This window comes from Pseudoliparis swirei, chromosome 6 (assembly GCF_029220125.1).
Source record: "Pseudoliparis swirei isolate HS2019 ecotype Mariana Trench chromosome 6, NWPU_hadal_v1, whole genome shotgun sequence".
In the NCBI taxonomy this organism is placed as follows: Eukaryota; Metazoa; Chordata; class Actinopteri; order Perciformes; family Liparidae; genus Pseudoliparis; species Pseudoliparis swirei.
The window spans coordinates 29,399,053-29,421,907 of record NC_079393.1 but is presented as its reverse complement, the minus strand read 5'-3'; the positions used below and the strand labels follow the sequence as shown (position 1 = coordinate 29,421,907).

Here is a 22,855-nt window from a genome sequence, read left to right as displayed (position 1 = left end):
TACTCGTTATTATTATTATTAATACTTATACTCGTTATTATAAATAATACTCATACTCGTTATTATTAATACTCATACTCGTTATTATTATTATTACTTATACTCGTTATTATTATTAATTCTCATACTCGTTATTATTATTATTAATACTTATACTCGTTATTATTAAAACTCGTACTTGTTATTATTATTAATACTCATACTCGTTATTATTATTATTAATACTTATACTCGTTATTATTATTAATACTCATTATTATTATTATTAATACTCATACTCGTTCTTATTATTATTACTTATACTCGTTATTATTATTAATACTCGTTATTATTATTATTAATACTTATACTCGTTCTTATTATTAATACTCATACTCGTTATTATTATTATTAATACTTATACTGGTTATTATTATTAATAATCATACTCATTATTATTAATACTTATACTCATTATTATTAATACTCATACTCATTATTATGAATACTTATACTCGTTATTATTATTATGAATACTTATACTCGTTATTATTATTAATACTTATACTCGTTATTATAAATAATACTCATACTCGTTATTATTAATACTCATACTCGTTATTATTATTATTATTACTTATACTCGTTATTATTATTAATTCTCATACTCGTTATTATTATTAATACTCATACTCGTTATTATTATTAATACTCATACTCGTTATTATTATTATTATTACTTATACTCGTTATTATTATTAATTCTCATACTCGTTATTATTATTAATACTCATACTCGTTATTATTATTAATACTCATACTCGTTATTATTATTATTAATAATTATACTCGTTATTATTATTAATACTTACAGGACTGTCTCAGAAAATTAGAATATTGTGATAAAGTTCTTTATTTTCTGTAATGCAATTAAAAAACAAAAATGTCATGCATTCTGGGTTCATTACAAATCAACTGAAATATTGCAAGCCTTTTATTCTTTTAATATTGCTGATTATGGCTTACAGCTTAAGAAAACTCAAATATCCTATCTCTAAATATTAGAATATCATGAAAAAGTATACTAGTAGGGTATTAAACAAATCACTTGAATCGTCTAATTAACTCGAAACACCTGGAAACACATTTTCAAATGTTTTATTTTGTTTTGCTGTTATAAATCTTTTTTTTTACTTGGTCTGAGGAAATATTAAAATTTTATGAGATAGGATTTTAGAGTTTTCTTAAGCTGTAAGCCATAATCAGCAATATTAAAAGAATAAAAGGCTTGCAATATTTCAGTTGATTTGTAATGAATCCAGAATGCATGACATTTTTGTTTTTTAAATTGCATTACAGAAAATAAAGAACTTTATCACAATATTCTAATTTTCTGAGACAGTCCTGTATACTCGTTATTATTATTAAAACTCGTACTTGTTATTATTAACATTAAAACTCATACTTGTTATTACTATTAATACTCTTACTCAGTTTTTCTTCTCAAATACAAAATAAGAAAGAAAACATGAACCGATTCACAGAAATCATGTTTAATAACTGCAGCTGGACACACGAGACGTCTCCTCTCCTAGACCGGAGGAGGACACATGAGACGTCTCCTCTCCTAGACCGGAGGAGGACACACGAGACGTCTCCTCTCCTAGACCGGAGGAGGACACACGAGACGTCTCCTCTCCTAGACCGGAGGGACCAGTGTGGACGAGCAGCGGCGGGTCAGAGCCGTGAGGGGGGGGGGGGCTCTGTGGAGAAGATGTAGGACACCACCCAGTCACTCACACACACACACACACACTCACACGCACATACACACACACACACACTCACGCACTCTCACACATACACACACGCACACACACACACTCTCACACACACACACACACACACGCACACTCACACAAGGTACAAGAGCCAGAATTATACGCTATGATAATAACAATTATTGATATTGTCTAAAAACTACATTTATGTTTTCATCTTTTCGTTCATCAAAAAAAAGAAACAAAGAACCATATATTTATATATATATATTTATATATATATATATTTATATATATATACCGGAAGTGTTTAAGTCTTTTTCTCTCTCAGGTTTTCTGACTAAATAAGTAACTTAAATATTTACAGAGATTAATTTACAGCCGTCGGCGTTCAGGTCCCAAGAGACCGCTGGAAGAGAGGGGGGGGCACAGGAGGTCCCGTGGGGGGGGGGGGGCACAGGGTCTCAGGAGGTCCCGTGGGGGGGGGGGGCACAGGGTCTCAGGAGGTCCCGTGGGGGGTCTCAGGAGGTCCCGTGGGGGGTCCTCCCTCTGGGGGTCTACAGGCCCAGCAGCTGGCCCAGCACCCCCCTGAAGTGCTGCGTGCAGCCGGCCAGCGCCCTCACCCTCTCCGTCATCTCCCTGGCCGCGGCGGGCGCCGGGTGCTGCAGCGCCGCCGCCTTGGTGCTCAGCACGATGTCCTTGAGCTGCTCGCAGAGGGCGTTGCTGCTCGCCGCCACGCGGCGCCGGGCGTCGGCCGACGCGGCCTGGCGCGACAGCGTGTCGCCGATGAACACGAGCTTGTGGGCGCTGAGGATCACAAACTTGCTGTGAGCGACGAAGATCTTGGGCGGCTGGTTGGAGCCGACGGCGGCGAAGAAGGCGTCGATGGCGTCCGTCACCGCCGCCGCGTTGCGCTCGCACTGCTCCTGGTAGAAGAGCAGCAGCTGCCGGTCGCCGGGGCACAGCCGGCGGCCGGGGGGGGCGGAGCCATTCTGGACCTGGTGGTGGGGGGGCGGGGCCTGCTGGGGGGGCGGGACCCAGCCCGTCATGTCGTGGTCGATGGGCCGGCTGACCTCCTTCTCCAGCCACTCGAACTGCTTGAGCTGGAAGAGATCACGAGTCACGGAGGTCAAAGGTCAAAAGGTCACGCGTCATGAGAACGAAGACTGACTGCTAATCCTCCTCTCTTTATAAGGTCGGCACCCTAGTGGCCCCTGGTGACCACTTAGTGGCCCCTGGTGACCTCTTAGTGGCCCCTGGTGACCTCTTAGTGGCCCCTGGTGACCTCTTAGTGGCCCCTAGTGACCTCTTAGTGGCCCCTAGTGACCTATTAGTGGCCACTGGTGACCTCTTAGTGGCCCCTGGTGACCTCTTAGTGGCCCCTGGTGACCTCTTAGTGGCCCCTAGTGACCTCTTAGGGGCCCCTAGTTTACAGCAGCTTCACTAATTATGTCTTTAATGGCCTCTCTTCCTTTTATTTGACTGCTGTCTATGTTCTCTCTCTCACACACACACACACCTGTTGCTGCTCCAGCTGTGTCTTGTGTCTGATGATGTTTCCCTTCTCCAGCAGCTGCTTCTGGTTCTTCTCAAACTCCTCTTTCCCCTGAGGATCGACACACAACTGTTACACAACCTTCTATACACTGAGGCGGTGTATTTAAAACAGGAGATATGCAGCATCTGTCTCCCTCTAGTGGTGGCAAACTCCTCCCATCACACACACACACACACACACACACCTACACACACACACACACACACACACACACACACACACACACACACACACACACACACACACACACACACACACACACACACACACACACACACACACACACACACACACACACACACACACACACACACACACACACACACACACACACACACACGAGCCAGGACAGCAACAGTCTGGATGTAGAGTGATTAGCTCGAGGTGCAGGAGGCACAAGACGATTGGCTGTTGCCGAGCGGAGCGAACGTGCTGGGGTGTACGGTGTGACCATATCCGGATGTAGACGGGGCCCGATCCGTTCAGAGCACGGTACCAAGAACCAGTGTTTTGAAGCGGATGCTGCTCCACCGGTAACCAGTGAAGAGAGCGGAGGAGCGGAGTGGTGTGGGTGAATTTCGGGAGGCTGAAGACCAGTCGAGCTGCTGCATTCTGGATGAGCTGCAGAGGTCGGATGGCCTTAGCAGGTAGACCAGCCAGGAGGGAGTTGCAGTAGTCAAGGCGTGAAATGACCAGAGCCTGGACCAGAACCTGTGCCGCCTTCTGAGCAAGAAGAGGCCGTGTTCTCCTGATGTTGTGCAGCATGGACCTACAGGAATGCGCTGTCGCAGTGATGTTGGCCGTCAGGTTGACTGTCTAGTGTCACCCCGAGGTTCCTGGCAGTCGGGGGTGGGGCCAACACAGAGCTGTTGAAGGTGGTAGTCAGGTCATGGGTGGGGGAGCCTTTCCCTGAAGGAATAGTAGCTCAGTCTTGTCAGGGTTGATCTTCAGGTGGTGAGCAGACATCCACTGAGAGATGTCGGTCAGACAGGCAGAGATTCGCGCCGCCACCTGTGTTTCGGCCGGTGGAAACGAGAAGATCAGTTGGGTGTCATCAGCATAGCTATGGTAGGAGAAGCCGTGTGAACGAATGACAGAGCCGAGAGAATTTGTGTACAGAGAGAAGAGCAGGGGACCCAGGGCGGAGCCTTGAGGGACCCCATAGTGAGAGGAAGAGGAGGGGACCCAGGACGGAGCCTTGAGGAACCCCAGTAGTGAGAGGAAGAGGAGGGGACCCAGGACGGAGCCTTGAGGAACCCCAGCAGTGAGAGGAAGAGGAGGGGACCCAGGACAGAGCCTTGAGGAACCCCATAGTGAGAGAAGAGGAGGGGACCCAGGACGGAGCCTTGAGGAACCCCATAGTGAGAGGAAGAGCAGGGGACCCAGGGCGGAGCCTTGAGGGACCCCATAGTGAGAGGAAGAGGAGGGGACCCAGGACGGAGCCTTGAGGAACCCCAGTAGTGAGAGGAAGAGGAGGGGACCCAGGACGGAGCCTTGAGGAACCCCAGTAGTGAGAGGAAGAGGAGGGGACCCAGGACGGAGCCTTGAGGGACCCCATGGTGAGAGAAGAGGAGGGGACCCAGGACGGAGCCTTGAGGAACCCCATAGTGAGAGGAAGAGGAGGGCACCCAGGACGGAGCCTTGAGGAACCCCATAGTGAGAGGAAGAGGAGGGGACCCAGGACGGAGCCTTGAGGGACCCCATAGTGAGAGGAAGAGGAGGGGACCCAGGACGGAGCCTTGAGGGACCCCATAGTGAGAGGAAGAGGAGGGGACCCAGGACGGAGCCTTGGGGGACCCCATAGTGAGAGAAGAGGAGGGGACCCAGGACGGAGCCTTGAGGGACCCCATAGTGAGAGGAAGAGGAGGGGACCCAGGACGGAGCCTTGAGGGACCCCATAGTGAGAGAAGAGGAGGGGACCCAGGACGGAGCCTTGAGCGACCCCATAGTGACAGGAAGAGGAGGGGACCCAGGACGGAGCCTTGGGGGACCCCATAGTGAGAGGAAGAGGAGGGGACCCAGGACGGAGCCTTGAGGAACCCCAGTAGTGAGAGGACACGGATCAGACACAGATCCTCTCCAAGTTACCCGGTAAGTGTGGTCGTTAAGGTAGGAAGAGAAAAGAGCGAGTGCAGTGCCTGAGATCCCAGTTCCTGAAGAGAAGAGATAAGGATCTGGTGGTTCACGGTGTCAAATGCTGCAGAAAGGTCTAGAAGGATAAGGACAGAGGAGAGAGAGGCTGCTCTAGCAGAGTGAAGGATAAGGACAGAGGAGAGAGCGGATGCTCTAGCAGTGTGAAGGATAAGGACAGAGGAGAGAGAGGCTGCTCTAGCAGAGTGAAGCTGCTCAGCAAGGAGGCCAGTCTCTGTCGAGTGGCCGGCCTTGACTCCAGACTGGTGAGGGTCAAGAAGGTTGTTACTGTGGAGACAGGAGGACACTTGGCTCAAGATAGCTCGCTCCAGAGTTTTGGAGAGAAAAGGAAGAAGAGAGACCGGTCTGTAGTTGCTGACTTCAGACGGGTCGAGGTGGTTTCTTCAGGAGAGGGTTGACTCTCGCCTCCTTCAGAGAGTCAGGGAAACAGCCAGTTGAGAGGGAGCTGTTAATAAGATGGGTGAGGAAGGTCAGAAGGTCAGGAGCAACAGCCTGGAGAATGGGAGACGGGACGGGGTCAAGGGGTCAGGTGGTCGGTCAGCGGAGGTCACCAAGCTAAGAACTTGATTGGGAGACAGGGGGGTGAAAGAGGAAAGAGAGGGGGATGAAGAAGTTAGTGTTGGTGAGGTGATAGAAGATGGATGAGTAAAGGAGGAGCGGATGTCGTCCATCTTGTTTGTAAAGTAGTCACAAAGTGGCAGAAGGGTGGAAGGAGGAGGGGCCAGGGGGGATCAAGGAGGTTGGAAAAGATAGAGAAGAGTTTTTTAGGGTTAGAGAAGGAAGACTGAATTGTGTCAGGTAGAAAGAGCTTCTGGCTGCAGAGATAGAGGTAGAGAATGAGGAGAGGAGAGATTGATAGAAGAGCAAGTCTTCCGCTTGATTCGTTTTTCGCCATTTTCTTTCCGTCGCTCGCAGGGTGGCTCTCTCGGCGCGCACCGAGTCAGACCACCACGGAGAGGAGAGGATTACCGAACCGGTCGTGTCTTAAAAGGACAAAGAGAATCAAGAGATGAAGACAGGGAAGAGAGGAGAGTGTCTGTGGCAGAGTTAGGCTGCATGAGTGAGAAGCAGTCAGTTGAGGGGAGAGCAGATAGGACAGAGGAGACCAGGGAGGAGGACAGAGGAGGCCAGAGAGGAGGGACAGAGGAGGCCAGAGAGGAGGAGGGCCAGAGGAGGGACAGAGGAGGCCAGAGAGGAGGACATAGGAGGCCAGGGAGGAGGGCCAGAGGAGGAGGACAGAGGAGGCCAGAGAGGAGGAGGGCCAGAGGAGGGACAGAGGAGGCCAGAGAGGAGGACAGAGGAGGAGGCCAGGGAGGAGGACAGAGGAGGCCAGAGAGGAGGCCAGAGAGGAGGGACAGAGGAGGCCAGAGAGGAGGGACAGAGGAGGCCAGAGGGGAGGACAGAGAGGAGGCCAGAGAGGAGGCCAGAGAGGAGGCCAGAGGAGGACAGAGGAGGCCAGAGAGGAGGACAGAGAGGAGGACAGAGGAGGCCAGAGAGGAGGACAGAGGAGGCCAGAGAGGAGGACAGAGAGGCCAGAGAGGTAGGACAGAGAGGAGGCCAGAGAGGAAGACAGAGGAGGCCAGAGAGGCCAGAGAGGAGGACAGAGAGGCCAGAGAGGTAGGACAGAGAGGAGGCCAGAGAGGAGGACAGAGGAGGAGGGACAGAGGAGGCCAGAGAGGAGGCCAGAGGGGAGGACAGAGGAGGCCAGAGGAGGCCAGAGAGGAGGACAGAGGGTGCGAATGTTGCGCCGTACAGGTGCAGAGTCTGTAGATATGGGTGGGTTGTCAGTACCAGAGAGCGAGAGAGAGTAAGAGATGAAGAAGTGGTCAGAGACATGGAGAGGAGTTACAGTGAGGTTAGAGGTACAGCAGTTTCTAGTGGACATGTAGTCAAGGCGGTTGCCGGCTTTGTGAGTGGAAGGGGAGGGACTGAGTGAGAGGTCAAAGGAACACAGGAAGAGATCACATGACTTCTCTGTCTGGATGTTGAAGTCACCCAGAAGGATGAGCGGGGGGCTGTGTTCAGTGAAGTTGGACAGGAGGGCGTCTAGCTCTTCCAAGAAATCTCCCAAAGAACCAGGGGGACGGTAGAGAACAACCATGTGTAGTTGAACTGGATGAGTCACCGTCACAGCATTGAACTCAAGTCAGTGGGATAAAGAGTGGAATCGAGTAGAGAAACACCATGTGGGTGAGATGAGTAAACCTGTAGCTCCACCCCGACCAGAGGGTCTGGGTGGCTGAAGGAGAAGGCCGAGGAGAGAGCAGCCGGGGTAGACGTGTTGTCTGCTGTGATCCAGGTCTCAGTGAGAGACAGGAAGTCAAGCGACTGCTCCATGGCAAAGAGATGAAAGCGGCCTTGCGGTTGGCTGACTGACAGTTCCAGAGGCCTCCCGTGACAAGGTGCTGGGTGTGAGTAGAACGGGTAGGAAGGATAACCGAGGAGGGGTTCCGGTACAGGAATGAACGAGTCCTATAGTAACTACGAGTAGAGATACGCACAGGTATGGAAAAGACACACATATTCACAAAATGGTGGAATACACAGCCACCCACGAAGACTCCAACGGAAGACTCCGATGTCTTTGTCCTCCGAATCTTGACTCCAACGGAAGACTCCTATGTCTTTGTCCTCCGAGTCTCGACTCCAAGGGAAGACTCCTATGTCTTTGTCCTCCGAGTCTTGACTCCAAGGGAAGACTCCTATGTCTTTGTCCTCCGAGTCTCGACTCCAAGGGAAGACTCCTATGTCTTTGTCCTCCGAGTCTCGACTCCAACGGAAGACTCCTATGTCTTTGTCCTCCGAGTCTCGACTCCAACGGAAGACTCCAATGTCTTTGTCCTCTGAGTCTCGACTCCAACGGAAGACTCCTATGTCTTTGTCCTCCGAGTCTTGACTCCAAGGGAAGACTCCTATGTCTTTGTCCTCCGAGTCTCGACTCCAAGGGAAGACTCCTATGTCTTTGTCCTCCGAGTCTCGACTCCAACGGAAGACTCCTATGTCTTTGTCCTCCGAGTCTCGACTCCAACGGAAGACTCTTATGTCTTTGTCCTCCGAGTCTTGACTCCAACGGAAGACTCCGATGTCTTTGTCCTCCGAGTCTCGACTCCAACGGAAGACTCCTATGTCTTTGTCCTCCGAGTCTTGACTCCAACGGAAGACTCCTATGTCTTTGTCCTCCAGTCTCGACTCCAAGGAAGACTCCTATGTCTTTGTCCTCCCGAGTCTTGACTCCAAGGAAGACTCCTATGTCTTTGTCCTCCGAGTCTCGACTCCAAGGAAGACTCCTATGTCTTTGTCCTCCGAGTCTCGACTCCAACGGAAGACTCCTATGTCTTTGTCCTCCGAGTCTCGACTCCAACGGAAGACTCCTATGTCTTTGTCCTCCGAGTCTCGACTCCAACGGAAGACTCCTATGTCTTTGTCCTCCGAGTCTTGACTCCAACGGAAGACTCCGATGTCTTTGTCCTCCGAGTCTCGACTCCAACGGAAGACTCCTATGTCTTTGTCCTCCGAGTCTTGACTCCAACGGAAGACTCCTATGTCTTTGTCCTCCGAGTCTTGACTCCAACGGAAGACTCCGATGTCTTTGTCCTCCGAGTCTCGACTCCAAGGGAAGACTCCTATGTCTTTGTCCTCCGAGTCTCGACTCCAACGGAAGACTCCGATGTCTTTGTCCTCCGAGTCTACAGCTGACGCTAAAGACCCGATCCGGTTAGGAGCCCAGGTTGGTGCCAATTACCTCCAGCCGCATTGATACCACCCCTTGCTCGTTGGTATTCAAATGACACTCAATTGAAACCAGGTGATGAGCGCTCGTCCAATCAGTGAAGATTCAGGTGTCAGTAATCAGCACACACCTCTCTACCAAAACAAATCCTACAACAGGACAGACCAACAATCCAGCAGCTCTAAACAACAAATACAACAGTAACTCAGCAGATAAACTAATCTAAAGAAGACACTTAGCAGGATCCAAGTAGTCAGTAGTCTCACCTCACAGGTAGAAAATGCACACTTCGTGTGTGTGTGTGTGTGTATGTGTGTGTGTAAGTGTGTGTGTGTGTGTATGTGTGTGTAAGTGTGTGTAAGTGTGTGTAAGTGTGTGTATGTGTGTGTAAGTGTGTGTATGTGTGTGTGTGTGTGTGTGTGACCCCCCCCACCTGCAGGTGGACGTAGTCGTAGTCCTCCATCCAGCCCTCCTCGGTGGTCTCGTACTGCCGCTCCTCGCCGTCCTCTTCCTCTGCAGCCGTGAACTTTGGCGGCGAGGGGAGGGGCCTGGACTGAATGCTGCCCCTCTCCCCTCCCTGATTGGTCCCGCTCCCCGACCCCGTCCCGTGACCCTCCCCCGGGAGGGGGGGCAGCGGCAGCTGCTGCTGCTGCCGGTGGGTCCGCTTGAAGAGCAGCGAGGCGTTGCCGTGCAGGAAGGAGGCGAGCTGCTTGGCGTCGTCGGGGACGCCCCTCGCCGTCATGATTAGCCGGTCCAGGTCGTCGCCCCCCGGCGGCGGCGCCGCCAGCGCGGCGTGCGCCCAGGCCACGGCGTCCAGGCCCTGGCCGTGCCTCACCAGGCTCTGGAACACCTCCTCCATCTTGCCCACCTGGAGGCCCAGCTTGGCGTGCAGGGCGCGGTCCGTGGCCTGGGCGGAGTTGGCCACGGCGCCGCGGGCAAATTCCAGGAAGTCCCGCACGGCGCAGCGCACCCGGTCCGCGGCCTGATGGATGGCGGGCAGGTTCCCTTCCAGGTGGGCGGGGCTTCTCCAGTTACCCGTGATGAAGGACATCACGAGGGACACGCTGGACTCCACGGCCTGCTGGAGGCGGGACAGCCGCTCCATGGCCTGCTCCAGGTCCAGCATGAGGGGTTTCCCGGGGGCGGAGCCAGGGGCGGAGAGGGAGGAGGAAGAGGAGGAGTCCCGGACCGGCACCGTGTCCAAGGAGGAAGAGGAGTGGTTGCTCCGGGTGCTCCCGGTGCTGGAGGCCGACAGGCGCTTGAAGGACGAGGCGAGCTCCTCCCCCGAGGACGGGGCGTCGCGCATCACCTGGGGGCGGAGACAGCGGCATGAGGCTTCACAGCGGCCATGTTGCTCTTAAAGCCACGCGATGTAGAAAGATAATAGCATTATGATGCTCCTCATGAAGTACGAGGGTTATTACGACGATAACGATACCGATTAGTATCAGGTGTGACATGGCTGAGATAGAAGGTGAATGAAGCCCACAGAGGGGGTCTCCGGCCCTTTAAGGGGGTTTCTGGCCCTTTAAGAGGTCTTCGGCCCTTTAAGAGGTCTCCGGCCCTTTAAGGGTGTCTCTGGCCCTTCAAGGGGTCTCTGGCTCTTTAAGGGGTCTCTGGCCCTTTAAGAGGTCTCTGGCCTTTTAAGGGGGTCTCTGGCCCTTTAAGAGGTCTCCGGCCCTTTAAGAGGTCTCTGGCTCTTTAAAGGGTCTCCGGCCCTTTAAGAGGTCTCCGGCCCTTTATGGGGGTCTCTGGCCCTTTAAGAGGTCTCCGGCCCTTTATGGGGGTCTCTGGCCCTTTAAGAGGTCTCCGGCCCTTTAAGGGGTCTCTGGCTCTTTAAGAGGTCTCCGGCCCTTTATGGGGGTCTCTGGCCCTTAAGAGGTCTCCGGCCCTTTATGGGGGTCTCTGGCCCTTTAAGGGGTCTCTGGCTCTTTAAGAGGTCTCCGGCCCTTTATGGGGGTCTCTGGCCCTTAAGAGGTCTCCGGCCCTTTATGGAGGTCTCTGGCCCTTTATGGGGGTCTCCGGCCCTTTATGGGGGTCTCTGGCCCTTTATGGGGGTCTCTGGCCCTTAAGAGGTCTCCGGCACTTAAGAGGTCTCCGGCCCTTTATGGAGGTCTCTGGCCCTTTATGGGGGTCTCTGGCCCTTAAGAGGTCTCAGGCCCTTTATGGAGGTCTCTGGCCCTTTATGGGGGTCTCCGGCCCTTTATGGGGGTCTCTGGCCCTTAAGAGGTCTCCGGCCCTTTATGGAGGTCTCTGGCCCTTAAGAGGTCTCCGGCCCTTTATGGAGGTCTCTGGCCCTTTATGGGGATCTCTGGCCCTTAAGAGGTTTCCGGCCCTTTATGGAGGTCTCTGGCCCTTTATGGGGGTCTCCGGCCCTTTATGGGGGTCTCTGGCCCTTTAAGAGGTCTCTGGCCCTTTAAGGGGTCTCTGGCTCTTTAAGAGGTCTCCGGCCCTTTATGGAGGTCTCTGGCCCTTTATGGGGGTCTCTGGCCCTTAAGAGGTCTCTGGCCCTTAAGAGGTTTCTGGCCCTTTATGGGGGTCTCTGGCCCTTAAGAGGTCTCCTGCCCTTTATGGAGGTCTCTGGCCCTTTATGGGGGTCTCCGGCCCTTTAAGAGGTCTCCGGCCCTTTAAGGGGTCTCTGGCTCTTTAAGAGGTCTCTGGCCCTTAAGAGGTCTCCGGCCCTTTATGGAGGTCTCTGGCCCTTTATGGGGGTCTCCTTCCTTTATGGGGGTCTCCGGCCCTTCCAGTACCTGTGGGGGGACGTCGTAGACCGAGCGGTCCCCCTGGTCCTCCCGCTCCCGGGGGAAGTCGTAGACGTCGTGGTCGTGGGGGCCCCCCCCCCGCAGGCTGGCGGGGGTGTCGTAGACGTCCTGGGGGGGCCGGCCCGCTCCGGTCCTGTCGCCGCGGTAACGCTTGTCCGTCAGGACGGGGGGCGGGACGTCGTACACGTCCTCGGGGATCGGCGGCTCGTCGTCGATGACGTCGTCGTGGCCGCCGTGCGCGTACCGGCCGGGGGGCGGCGGCTTGAGTTTGGCAAAGTGGGGCGGGACGTCGTAGGTCTCGTCCCTGATTGGTTGAGAGTCGGGAACGTCTTTGCTGACGGATGGAGGGAAGTCGTAGACCTGGAGACACATTCAATATACATCACATATGTACACTACCGTTCAAAAGTTTGGGATCACTTAGAAATGACTTTATTTTTCAAAGAAAAGCACTGTTTTTTCAATGAAGATAACATTAATCAAAAATACACACTATACATTGTTAATGTGGTAAATGACTATTCTAGGTGGAAGTGTCTGGTTTCTAATGAAATATCTCCATAGGTGTATAGAGGCCCTTTTACAGCAACTATCACTCCAGTGTTCTAATGGTACATTGTGTTTGCTAATCGCCTTAGAAGACTAATGGATGATTAGAAAACCCTTGAAAACCCTTGTGCAATTATGTTAACACAGCTGAAAACTGTTTTGCTGATGAGAGAAGCTATAAAACTGGCCTTCCTTTGAGCTAGTTGATTATCTGGAGCATCACATTTGTGGGTTCGATAAGACTCTCAAAATGGCCAGAAAAAAAGAACTTTCATGTGAAACTCGCCAGTCTATTCTTGTTCTTAGAAATGAAGGCTGTTCCATGCGAGAAATTGCAAAGAAACTGAAAATGTCCTCCAGCGGTGTGTACTACTCCCTTCAGAGAACAGCACAAACGGGCTCTAACCAGAGCAGAAAGAGAAGTGGGAGGCCCCGTGCACAACTCAGCAAGAAGACAAGTACATTAGAGTCTCTAGTTTGAGAAATAGACGCCTCACAGGTCCTCAACTGGCAGCTTCTTTAAATGGTACCCGCAAAATGCCAGTGTCAACGTCGACAGTGAAGAGGCGACTCCGGGATGCTGGCCTTCTAGGCAGAGTGGCAAAGAAAAGCCATATCTGAGACTGGCCAATAAAAGAAAAGATTGGTATGGGCAAAAGAACACAGGCATTGGACAGAGGAAGATTGGAAAAGGTGTTCTGGACAGATGAATCCAAGTTTGAGGTGTTTGGATCACACAGAAGAACATTTGTGAGACGCAGAACAGGTGAAAAGATGCTGGAAGAGTGCCTGACACCATCTGTCAAGCATGGTGGAGGTCATGTGATGGCCTGGGGCTGCTTTGGTGCTGGTAAAGTGGGAGATTTGTACCAGGTAAAAGGGATTTTAAATAAGGAAGGCTGTCACTCCATTTTGCAACGCCATGCCATACCCTGTGGGCAGCGCTTGATTGGAGCCAATTTCCTCCTCCAACAGGACAATGACCCAAAGCACACCTCCACATTGTGCAAGAACTATTGAGGGAAGAAGCAGGCAGCTTGCTGTCTGTAATGGAGTGGCCAGTCACCAGATCTCAACCATTGAGCTGTTGTGGGAGCAGCTTGACCGTATGGTCCTCAAGAAGTGCCCATCAAGCCAATCCAACTTGTGGAGGTGCTTCAGGAAGCGTGGGGTGACATTTCAACAGATTACCTCAACAAATTAACAGCTAGAATGCCAAAGGTCTGCAATGCTGGAATTGCTGCAAAAGGAGCATTCTTTGACGAAAGCAAAGTTTGAAGAAAAAAATTAATACTTCAAATAAACATCATTATTTCTAACCTTGTCAATGTCTTGATTATATTTTCTATACATTTTGCAACTCATTTGATAAATAAAAGTGTGAGTTTTCATGGAAAACACGAAATTGTCTGGGTGATCCCAAACTTTTGAACGGTAGTGTATATGTTTATGTATATGTTTATGTATATGATATATTTATATGTATATAAAAATATATGTATATCACATATGTATATGTTTATGTATATATATATATATATATATGTATATGATATATTTATATGTATGTGACATATGTTTATGTATATCTTCAGGCTTACCGTCTGATGTGTGCTCTTGTCCGAGCTAACTGGGGTGTCATATATATCCTGACCACCAGAGTGGCCCTTCACCACCATGGGAGGAGTGTCATACACCTGGACAGGAGACATTAACAACGTCTTTAAGGTCTCTGAGGTCTTTAAGGTCTTTAAGGTCTCTGAGGTCTTAAAGGTCTTTGAGGTCTTTAAGGTCTTTGAGGTCTTAAGGTCTTTAAGGTCTCTGAGGTCTTTAAGGTCTTTGAGGTCTTAAGGTCTTTCAGGTCTGAGGTATTTAAGGTCTCTGAGGTCTTTAAGGTCTTTGAGGTCTTAAGGTCTTTAAGGTCTCTGATGTCTTTAAGGTCTTTGAGGTCTTACGGTCTTTAAGGTCTCTGAGGTCTTTAAGGTTTCTGAGGTCTTTGAGGTCTCTGAGGTCTTTAAGGTCTCTGAGTTCTTTGAGGTCTTTAAGGTCTCTGAGGTCTTTAAGGTCTCTGAGGTATTTAAGGTCTCTGATGTCTTTAAGGTCTCTGAGGTCTTTAAGGTCTCTGAGGTCTTTAAGGTCTCTGAGGTCTTTGATGTCTTTAAGGTCTCTGAGGTCTTAAAGGTCTCTGAGGTATTTAAGGTCTGTGAGGTATTTAAGGTCTCTGATGTCTTTAAGGTCTCTGAGGTCTTTAAGGTCTCTGAGGTCTTTAAGGTCTCTGAGGTCTTTGAGGTCTCTGAGGTCTTTAAGGTCTCTGAGGTCTTTAAGGTCTCTGAGGTCTTTAAGGTATTTAAGGTCTCTGAGGTCTTTAAGGTCTCTGAGGTCTTTACGATATTTAAGGTCTCTGAGGTCTTTAAGGTCTTTGAGGTCTTTAAGGTCTCTGAGGTCTTTAAGGTCTCTGAGGTCTTTAAGGTCTCTGAGGTCTTTAAGGTCTTTGAGGTTTTTAAGGTCTCTGAGGTCTTTGAGGTCTTTAAGGTCTCTGAGGTCTTTAAGGTCTTTAAGGTCTTTAAGGTCTCTGAGGTCTTTAAGGTCTCTGAGGTTTTTAAGGTCTTTGAGGTCTTAAGGTCTTTAAGGTCTTTGAGGTCTTTAAGGTCTCTGATGTCTTTAAGGTCTTTGAGGTCTTACGGTCTTTAAGGTCTCTGAGGTCTTTAAGGTCTCTGAGGTCTTTAAGGTTTCTGAGGTCTTTGAGGTCTCTGAGGTCTTTAAGGTCTTTAAGGTCTCTGAGGTCTTTAAGGTATTGAGGTCTTTAAGGTCTCTGAGGTCTTTAAGGTCTCTGAGGTCTTTAAGGTCTTTGAGGTCTTTAAGGTCTCTGAGGTCTTTGAGGTCTTTAAGGTCTCTGAGGTCTTTAAGGTCTCTGAGGTCTTTAAGGTCTCTGAGGTCTTTAAGGTCTCTGAGGTCTTTAAGGTCTCTGAGGTCTTTAAGGTCTTTGAGGTATTTAAGGTCTCTGAGGTCTTTAAGGTCTCTGAGGTCTTTAAGGTCTTTAAGGTCTCTGAGGTCTTTAAGGTCTCTGAGGTCTTTAAGGTCTCTGAGGTCTTTAAGGTCTTTAAGGTCTCTGAGGTCTTTAAGGTCTCTGAGGTCTTTAAGGTCTTTGAGGTATTTAAGGTCTCTGAGGTCTTTAAGGTCTCTGAGGTCTTTAAGGTCTCTGAGGTCTTTAAGGTCTCTGAGGTCTTTAAGGTCTTTGAGGTCTTTAAGGTCTCTGAGGTCTTTAAGGTCTCTGAGGTCTTTAAGGTCTTTAAGGTCTCTGAGGTCTTTAAGGTCTCTGAGGTCTTTAAGGTCTTTAAGGTCTCTGAGGTCTTTAAGGTCTCTGAGGTCTTTAAGGTCTTTGAGGTATTTAAGGTCTCTGAGGTCTTTAAGGTCTCTGAGGTCTTTAAGGTCTCTGAGGTCTTTAAGGTCTCTGAGGTCTTTAAGGTCTTTGAGGTATTTAAGGTCTCTGAGGTCTTTAAGGTCTCTGAGGTCTTTAAGGTCTTTACGGTATTTAAGGTCTCTGAGGTCTTTAAGGTCTCTGAGGTCTTTAAGGTCTTTAAGGTCTCTGAGGTCTTTAAGGTCTCTGAGGTCTTTAAGGTCTTTACGGTATTTAAGGTCTCTGAGGTCTTTAAGGTCTCTGAGGTCTTTAAGGTCTCTGAGGTTTTTAAGGTCTCTGAGGTCTTTAAGGTCTCTGAGGTCTTTAAGGTCTTTGAGGTCTTTAAGGTCTTTAAGGTCTCTGAGGTCTTTGAGGTCTTTAAGGTCTTTAAGGTCTCTGAGGTCTTTAAGGTCTCTGAGGTCTTAAGGTCTTTGAGGTATTTAAGGTCTCTGAGGTCTTTAAGGTCTCTGAGGTCTTTAAGGTCTTTGAGGTCTTTAAGGTCTCTGAGGTCTTTAAGGTCTCTGAGGTCTTTAAGGTCTTTGAGGTTTTTAAGGTCTCTGAGGTCTTTGAGGTCTTTAAGGTCTCTGAGGTCTTTAAGGTCTCTGAGGTCTTTAAGGTCTCTGAGGTCTTTAAGGTCTCTGAGGTCTTTAAGGTCTTTACGGTATTTAAGGTCTCTGAGGTCTTTAAGGTCTCTGAGGTTTTTAAGGTCTTTGAGGTCTTTAAGGTCTCTGAGGTTTTTAAGGTCTTTGAGGTATTTAAGGTCTCTGAGGTCTTTAAGGTCTCTGAGGTCTTTAAGGTCTCTGAGGTCTTTAAGGTCTTTAAGGTCTCTGAGGTCTTTAAGGTCTCTGAGGTCTTTAAGGTCTTTGAGGTCTTTAAGGTCTCTGAGGTCTTTAAGGTCTTTGAGGTCTCTGAGGTCTTTAAGGTCTCTGAGGTCTTTAAGGTCTTTAAGGTCTCTAAGGTCTTTAAGGTATTTAAGGTCTTTAAGATCTCTGAGGTCTTTAAGGTCTTTGAGATATTTAAGGTCTCTGAGGTCTCTGAGGTCTTTAAGGTCTTAGGTCTCTTTAAGGTCTCTGAGGTCTTGAAGGTCTTTGAGCTGGTCTCAGGTCTTTACTGGTCTCTGAGGTCTTGAAGGTCTTTAAGAATACACAATCTCTGAGGTCTTTGAGGTCTTGGACGTGGTATTGGTAGATCATTGACATAAAAAAATTGGCCTCTGAGGTCCTTTCTCTATAGCGCCACATTCCAGCACTGTATGTCTCGTGAGGTCTTGACGTGCGTCTTGACAGTCCTCTTGGACCGGTCTCTGAGCATGGAGCTGGTCGAGCAAAGAAAAAGTCACTAGCACCTCGAACATGTCGGACATTGCATCAATGAAAGACATCTCCAGCTGGCTTATGCGCTGTAGGAGCTATCAGCTCACGCTTTTGTGTCAGATGAGGTCTAATGACACTATATCAAGGCTCTCAAGTCTCACGCCGATTGAGCGTGAGACTCACGATTCGGTCTTATCTCACGCCCACCCCACACATCTAATTCCTCACGCTGAAAAAACCTCTCGGCTATTTAATGCTTGAATGCAGGGTGCTCAATGCCGATCGATTGTTGAGTAATAGTCACTAGGCCCACCCCCCCGCCCCTCGACAACTCTTTTGTTCGATGCCGTAACAGTCAGCTCAGCTGTATCGGTGCTGATGGAAATCTCACGCTTGCCTGTCTTCAAAACTTGAGAGCCCTGCTATATCATCGGATAAGTTCGCGTCTTTACAACAAATGCACTCTATGTCTGTTTTCTGTGGCACATTTCCCACAACTGCACCATCTTGACTTACGTCTCTGCACGGTCGCCGGTGAAGCATCTGAGCGCTTCAACTTCGTCAGAATCATCACTTCATCAGCTAATCCTTCGCTATCATCGCTGTCACAATTCACTAAATGGGATAGTCTGCTTAAAGGTTCAAACAAGTATCCAGTTGCTGAATCAGACAATCTTTCATCGTCCATATTATCAATCTCAGCATTTGTTGCAGCCGACGCGAGTGTTTATATTGGTATCTGAACACATCCGCTGTGGCTGGCTGTCGATCTCAACGATGTGACGTCACACCACCATGACTCATTCAAGCTCGCGTATGTCGGAGTTGAGGACTTTGAACAGCTAAACTTGACGTATTGTTATTGAATACTGGACCGTCAGTGCATGAATAACCTTTAGAAACACATTATCTGATCTGGCTACATCTTGTCTGGTCTTTGACTGGGTCTTTAAGGTCTCTGAGGTCTTTAAGGTCATTGAGGTCTCTGAGGTCTTTAAGGTCTTTGAGGTCTTTAAGGTCTCTGAGGTCTTTGAGGTATTTACGGTCTTTAAGGTCTCTGAGGTCTTTGAGGTATCTGAGGTCTTTAAGGTCTCTGAGGTCTTTAAGGTCTTTGAGGTATTTAAGGTCTCTGAGGTCTTTAAGGTCTCTGAGGTCTTTAAGGTATCTGAGGTCTTTAAGGTCTTTGAGATATTTAAGGTCTCTGAGGTCTTTAAGGTCGTTGAGATATTTAAGGTCTCTGAGGTCTCTAAGGTCTCTGAGGTCTTTAAGGTCTTTGAGGTCTTTGAGGTCTCTGAGTAAGGTCCTGAGGTCTCTGAGGTCTCTGAGGTCTTTGAGGTCTCTGAGGTCTTTGAGTCTCTGAGGTCTTTAAGGTCTCTGAGGTCTTTAAGGTCTCTGAGGTCTTATTTGAGGTCCTGAGGTCTTTAAGGTCTCTGAGGTCTTAACTGGTCTCTGAGGTCTTGGAGGTCTTTAAGGTCTCTGAGGTCTTTAAGGTCTCTGAGGTCTTTAAGGTATCTGAGGTCTTTAAGGTCTCTGAGGTCTTGACTGGTCTCTGAGGTCTTTAAGGTCTCTGAGGTCTTTGAGGTCTCTGAGGTCTTTAAGGTCTCTGAGGTCTTTAAGGTCTCTGAGGTCTTTAAGGTCTCTGAGGTCTCTAAGGTCTTTAAGGTCTCTGAGGTCTTTAAGGTCTCTGAGGTCTTCTGGTCTCTGAGGTCTTTGGAGGTCTCTGAGGTCTTGGTCTTTAAGGTCTTTAAGGTCTCTGAGGTCTTTAATGTCTCTGAGGTCTTTAAGGTCTTGAGGTTTGACTGGTCTCTGAGGTCTTTAAGGTCTCTGAGGTCTCTGAGGTCTTTGAGATATTTAAGGTCTCTGAGGTCTCTGAGGTCTTTAAGGTCTCTGAGGTCTTTAAGGTCTCTGAGGTCTCTGAGGTCTTTAAGGTCTTTAAGGTCTCTGAGGTCTTTAATGTCTCTGAGGTCTTTAAGGTCTCTGAGGTCTTTAAGGTCTCTGAGGTCTTTAAGGTCTCTGAGGTCTTGGTCTCTGAGGTCTTTAAGGTCTCTGAGGTCTTTAAGGTTTCTGAGGTCTTACTTGCAGGTATTTAAGGTCTCTGAGGTCTTTAAGGTTTCTGAGGTCTTTGAGGTCTCTGAGGTCTTAAGGTCTCTGAGGTCTTGGACTTTAAGGTCTCTGAGGTCTTTAAGGTCATTGAGGTCTCTGAGGTCTTTAAGGTCTTTGAGGTCTTTGAGGTCTGGACTGGTCTCTGAGGTCTTAAGGTCTCTGAGGTCTTTAAGGTCTGGTCTCTGAGGTCCTTAAGGTCTCTGAGGTCTTTGAGGTCTCTGAGGTCTTGGAGGTCTCTGAGGTCTTTAAGGTCTCTGAGGTCCTGAGGTCTTGAGGTCCTTTAAGGTCTCTAAGGTCTTGGAGGTCTCTGAGGTCTTGGAGGTCTCTGAGGTCTTTAAGGTCTCTGAGGTCTTAAAGGTCTCTGAGGTCTTTAAGGTCTTTGAGGTATTTAAGGTCTCTGAGGGCTAGGACTGGACTCTGAGGTCTTAAGGTCTCTGAGGTCTTTAAGGTCTCTGAGGTCTTTTGGTCTCTGAGGCTCTGGACTGGTCTCTGATGTCTTGGTCTGGTCTCTGAGGTCTTGGACTGGTCTCTGAGGTCTTTGACTGGTCTCTGAGGTCTTGGACTGGTCTCTGAGGTCTTTGACTGGTCTCTGAGGTCTTTGACTGGTCTCTGAGGTCTTTGACTGGTCTCTGAGGTCTTTAAGGTCTCTGAGGTCTTTGCCTGGACTCTGAGGTCTTGTACTGGTCTTTGAGGTCTTTAAGGTCTCTGAGGTCTTTAAGGTCTCTGAGGTCTTTAAGGTCTCTGAGGTCTTGGACTGGTCTCTGAGGTCTTTGACTGGTCTCTGAGGTCCTGGACTGGTCTCTGAGGTCTTGGACTGGTCTCTGAGGTCTTAAGGTCTCTGAGGTCTCAAGGTCTCTGAGGTCTTTAAGGTCTCTGAGGTCTTTAACTGGTCTCTGAGGTCTTGGACTGGTCTCTGAGGTCTTTGACTGGTCTCTGAGGTCCTGGACTGGTCTCTGAGGTCTTGGACTGGTCTCTGAGGTCTTGGACTGGTCTCTGAGGTCTTGGACTGGTCTCTGAGGTCTTGGACTGGTCTCTGAGGTCTTAAGGTCTTGAGGTCTTCAGGTCTCTGAGGTCTTTGACTGGTCTCTGAGGTCTTTGACTGGTCTCTGAGGTCTTGGACTGGTCTCTGAGGTCTTGGACTGGTCTCTGAGGTCCTGGACTGGTCTCTGAGGTCTTTGACTGGTCTCTGAGGTCCTGGACTGGTCTCTGAGGTCTTTGACTGGTCTCTGAGGTCTTGGACTGGTCTCTGAGGTCTTGGACTGGTCTCTGAGGTCTTTGACTGGTCTCTGAGGTCCTGGACTGGTCTCTGAGGTCTTTGACTGGTCTCTGAGGTCCTGGACTGGTCTCTGAGGTCTTGGACTGGTCTCTGAGGTCTTGGAGGTCTTGGACTGGTCTCTGAGGTCTTGGACTGGTCTCTGAGGTCTTGGACTGGTCTCTGAGGTCTTTGACTGGTCTCTGAGGTCCTGGACTGGTCTCTGAGGTCCTGGACTGGTCTCTGAGGTCTTGGACTGGTCTCTGAGGTCTTGGACTGGTCTCTGAGGTCTTTGAGGTCTTGGACTGGTCTCTGAGGTCTTTGACTGGTCTCTGAGGTCTTAACTGGTCTCTGAGGTCTTTGACTGGTCTCTGAGGTCCTGGACTGGTCTCTGAGGTCTTGGACTGGTCTCTGAGGTCTTTGACTGGTCTCTGAGGTCTTGGACTGGTCTCTGAGGTCTTGGACTGGTCTCTGAGGTCTTTGACTGGTCTCTGAGGTCTTGGACTGGTCTCTGAGGTCTTGGACTGGTCTCTGAGGTCTTGGACTGGTCTCTGAGGTCTTTGACTGGTCTCTGAGGTCTTTGACTGGTCTCTGAGGTCTTGGACTGGTCTCTGAGGTCTTTGACTGGTCTCTGAGGTCTTGGACTGGTCTCTGAGGTCTTGGACTGGTCTCTGAGGTCTTGGACTGGTCTCTGAGGTCCTGGACTGGTCTCTGAGGTCTTTGACTGGTCTCTGAGGTCTTTGACTGGTCTCTGAGGTCTTGGACTGGTCTCTGAGGTCTTGGACTGGTCTCTGAGGTCTTGGACTGGTCTCTGAGGTCTTGGACTGGTCTCTGAGGTCTTTGACTGGTCTCTGAGGTCTTGGACTGGTCTCTGAGGTCTTAAGGTCTCTGAGGTCTTTAAGGTCTCTGAGGTCTTTAACTGGTCTCTGAGGTCCTGGACTGGTCTCTGAGGTCTTTGACTGGTCTCTGAGGTCTTTGACTGGTCTCTGAGGTCTTGGACTGGTCTCTGAGGTCTTGGACTGGTCTCTGAGGTCTTGGACTGGTCTCTGAGGTCTTTGACTGGTCTCTGAGGTCCTGGACTGGTCTCTGAGGTCTTGGACTGGTCTCTGAGGTCTTGTACTGGTCTCTGAGGTCTTGGACTGGTCTCTGAGGTCTAAGGTCTCTGAGGTCTTGGACTGGTCTCTGAGGTCTTTGACTGGTCTCTGAGGTCTTGGACTGGTCTCTGAGGTCTTGGACTGGTCTCTGAGGTCTTTGACTGGTCTCTGAGGTCTTGGACTGGTCTCTGAGGTCTTGGACTGGTCTCTGAGGTCTTGGACTGGTCTGAGGTCTTGGACTGGTCTCTGAGGTCCTGGACTGGTCTCTGAGGTCCTGGACTGGTCTCTGAGGTCTTTGACTGGTCTCTGAGGTCTTGGACTGGTCTCTGAGGTCTATTTGGTCTCTGAGGTCCTGGACTGGTCTCTGAGGTCTTGGTCTGGTCTCTGGGGTCTTGGACTGGTCTCTGGGTCTTTGACTGGTCTCTGGGTCTTGGACTGGTCTCTGAGGTCTTGGACCGGTCTCTGAGGGTCTTTGACTGGTCTCTGAGGTCCTGACTGGTCTCGACTGGTCTCTGGTCTTTGACTGGTCTCTGAGGGTCTTGGACTGGTCTCTGAGGTCTTTGACTGGTCTCTGGTCCTGGACTGGTCTCTGAGGTCTTTGACGACTGGTCTCTGAGGGTCTTGGACTGGTCTCTGAGGTCTTGGACTGGTCTCTGAGGTCTTGGACTGGTCTCAAGGGTGTGGACTGACTGTCTCTGAGGTCTTTGACTGGTCTCTGAGGGTCTTGGACTGGTCTCTGAGGTCCTCTGGACTGGTCTCGGAGGTCTTGGACTGGTCTCTGAGGTCCTGGACTGGTCTCTGAGGGTCAACTGGTCTCTGAGGTCTTTGACTGGTCTGTCTTTAAAGAGGTACCTGTAGTGCAAAACAACAGCGTGCTACATCCATTCGGTAGCATCAAATAAATCATGTTACCCCATACGCTAATGTCAACAAGTCGCATATAGCCGGTTACATTTCTTTGTCATATTCCGAGTCCGTGGGCGCAGCCGTTTAATTATTTACTCGGCTCAAAGCTAACTATGGCGTGGAAGTCGTTGAAAGGAATTCAGCCAATCCGGGGCCGCTACAGCGTTGTACTTGGGATAGATGTTGGCCTCAAGAATTACACAATCTATATCAGGGGGTGCTCAATACGTCGTCAGCAATGACCTGTGATCGATCGCGGTAGTAATGATGGTAGATCGCA

At 49.6% G+C, this 22,855-nt stretch overlaps 1 protein-coding gene across 3 annotated transcripts in view; it reads right to left on the bottom strand.

The window, feature by feature from the left end:
• Positions 1-1,516: 1,516 nt before the first annotated feature.
• The window catches only part of bcar1 (BCAR1 scaffold protein, Cas family member), a 90,223-nt gene continuing 68,884 nt past the window's right edge, over positions 1,517-22,855 (bottom strand). For 2 of the 3 annotated variants that reach the window (XM_056416121.1, XM_056416120.1), the window contains exons 4-8: positions 14,112-14,207; positions 11,950-12,321; positions 9,633-10,508; positions 3,280-3,366; positions 1,517-2,863 (exon numbers count right to left, since the gene is read on the bottom strand). In XM_056416121.1, the coding sequence (XP_056272096.1) occupies positions 2,318-2,863; positions 3,280-3,366; positions 9,633-10,508; positions 11,950-12,321; positions 14,112-14,207 (1,977 nt within the window). In that variant the 3' untranslated portion in view covers positions 1,517-2,317. The remainder of the gene's footprint in view (positions 2,864-3,279; positions 3,367-9,632; positions 10,509-11,949; positions 12,322-14,111; positions 14,208-22,855) is intronic. The other variant, XM_056416122.1, reaches the window with a different exon arrangement.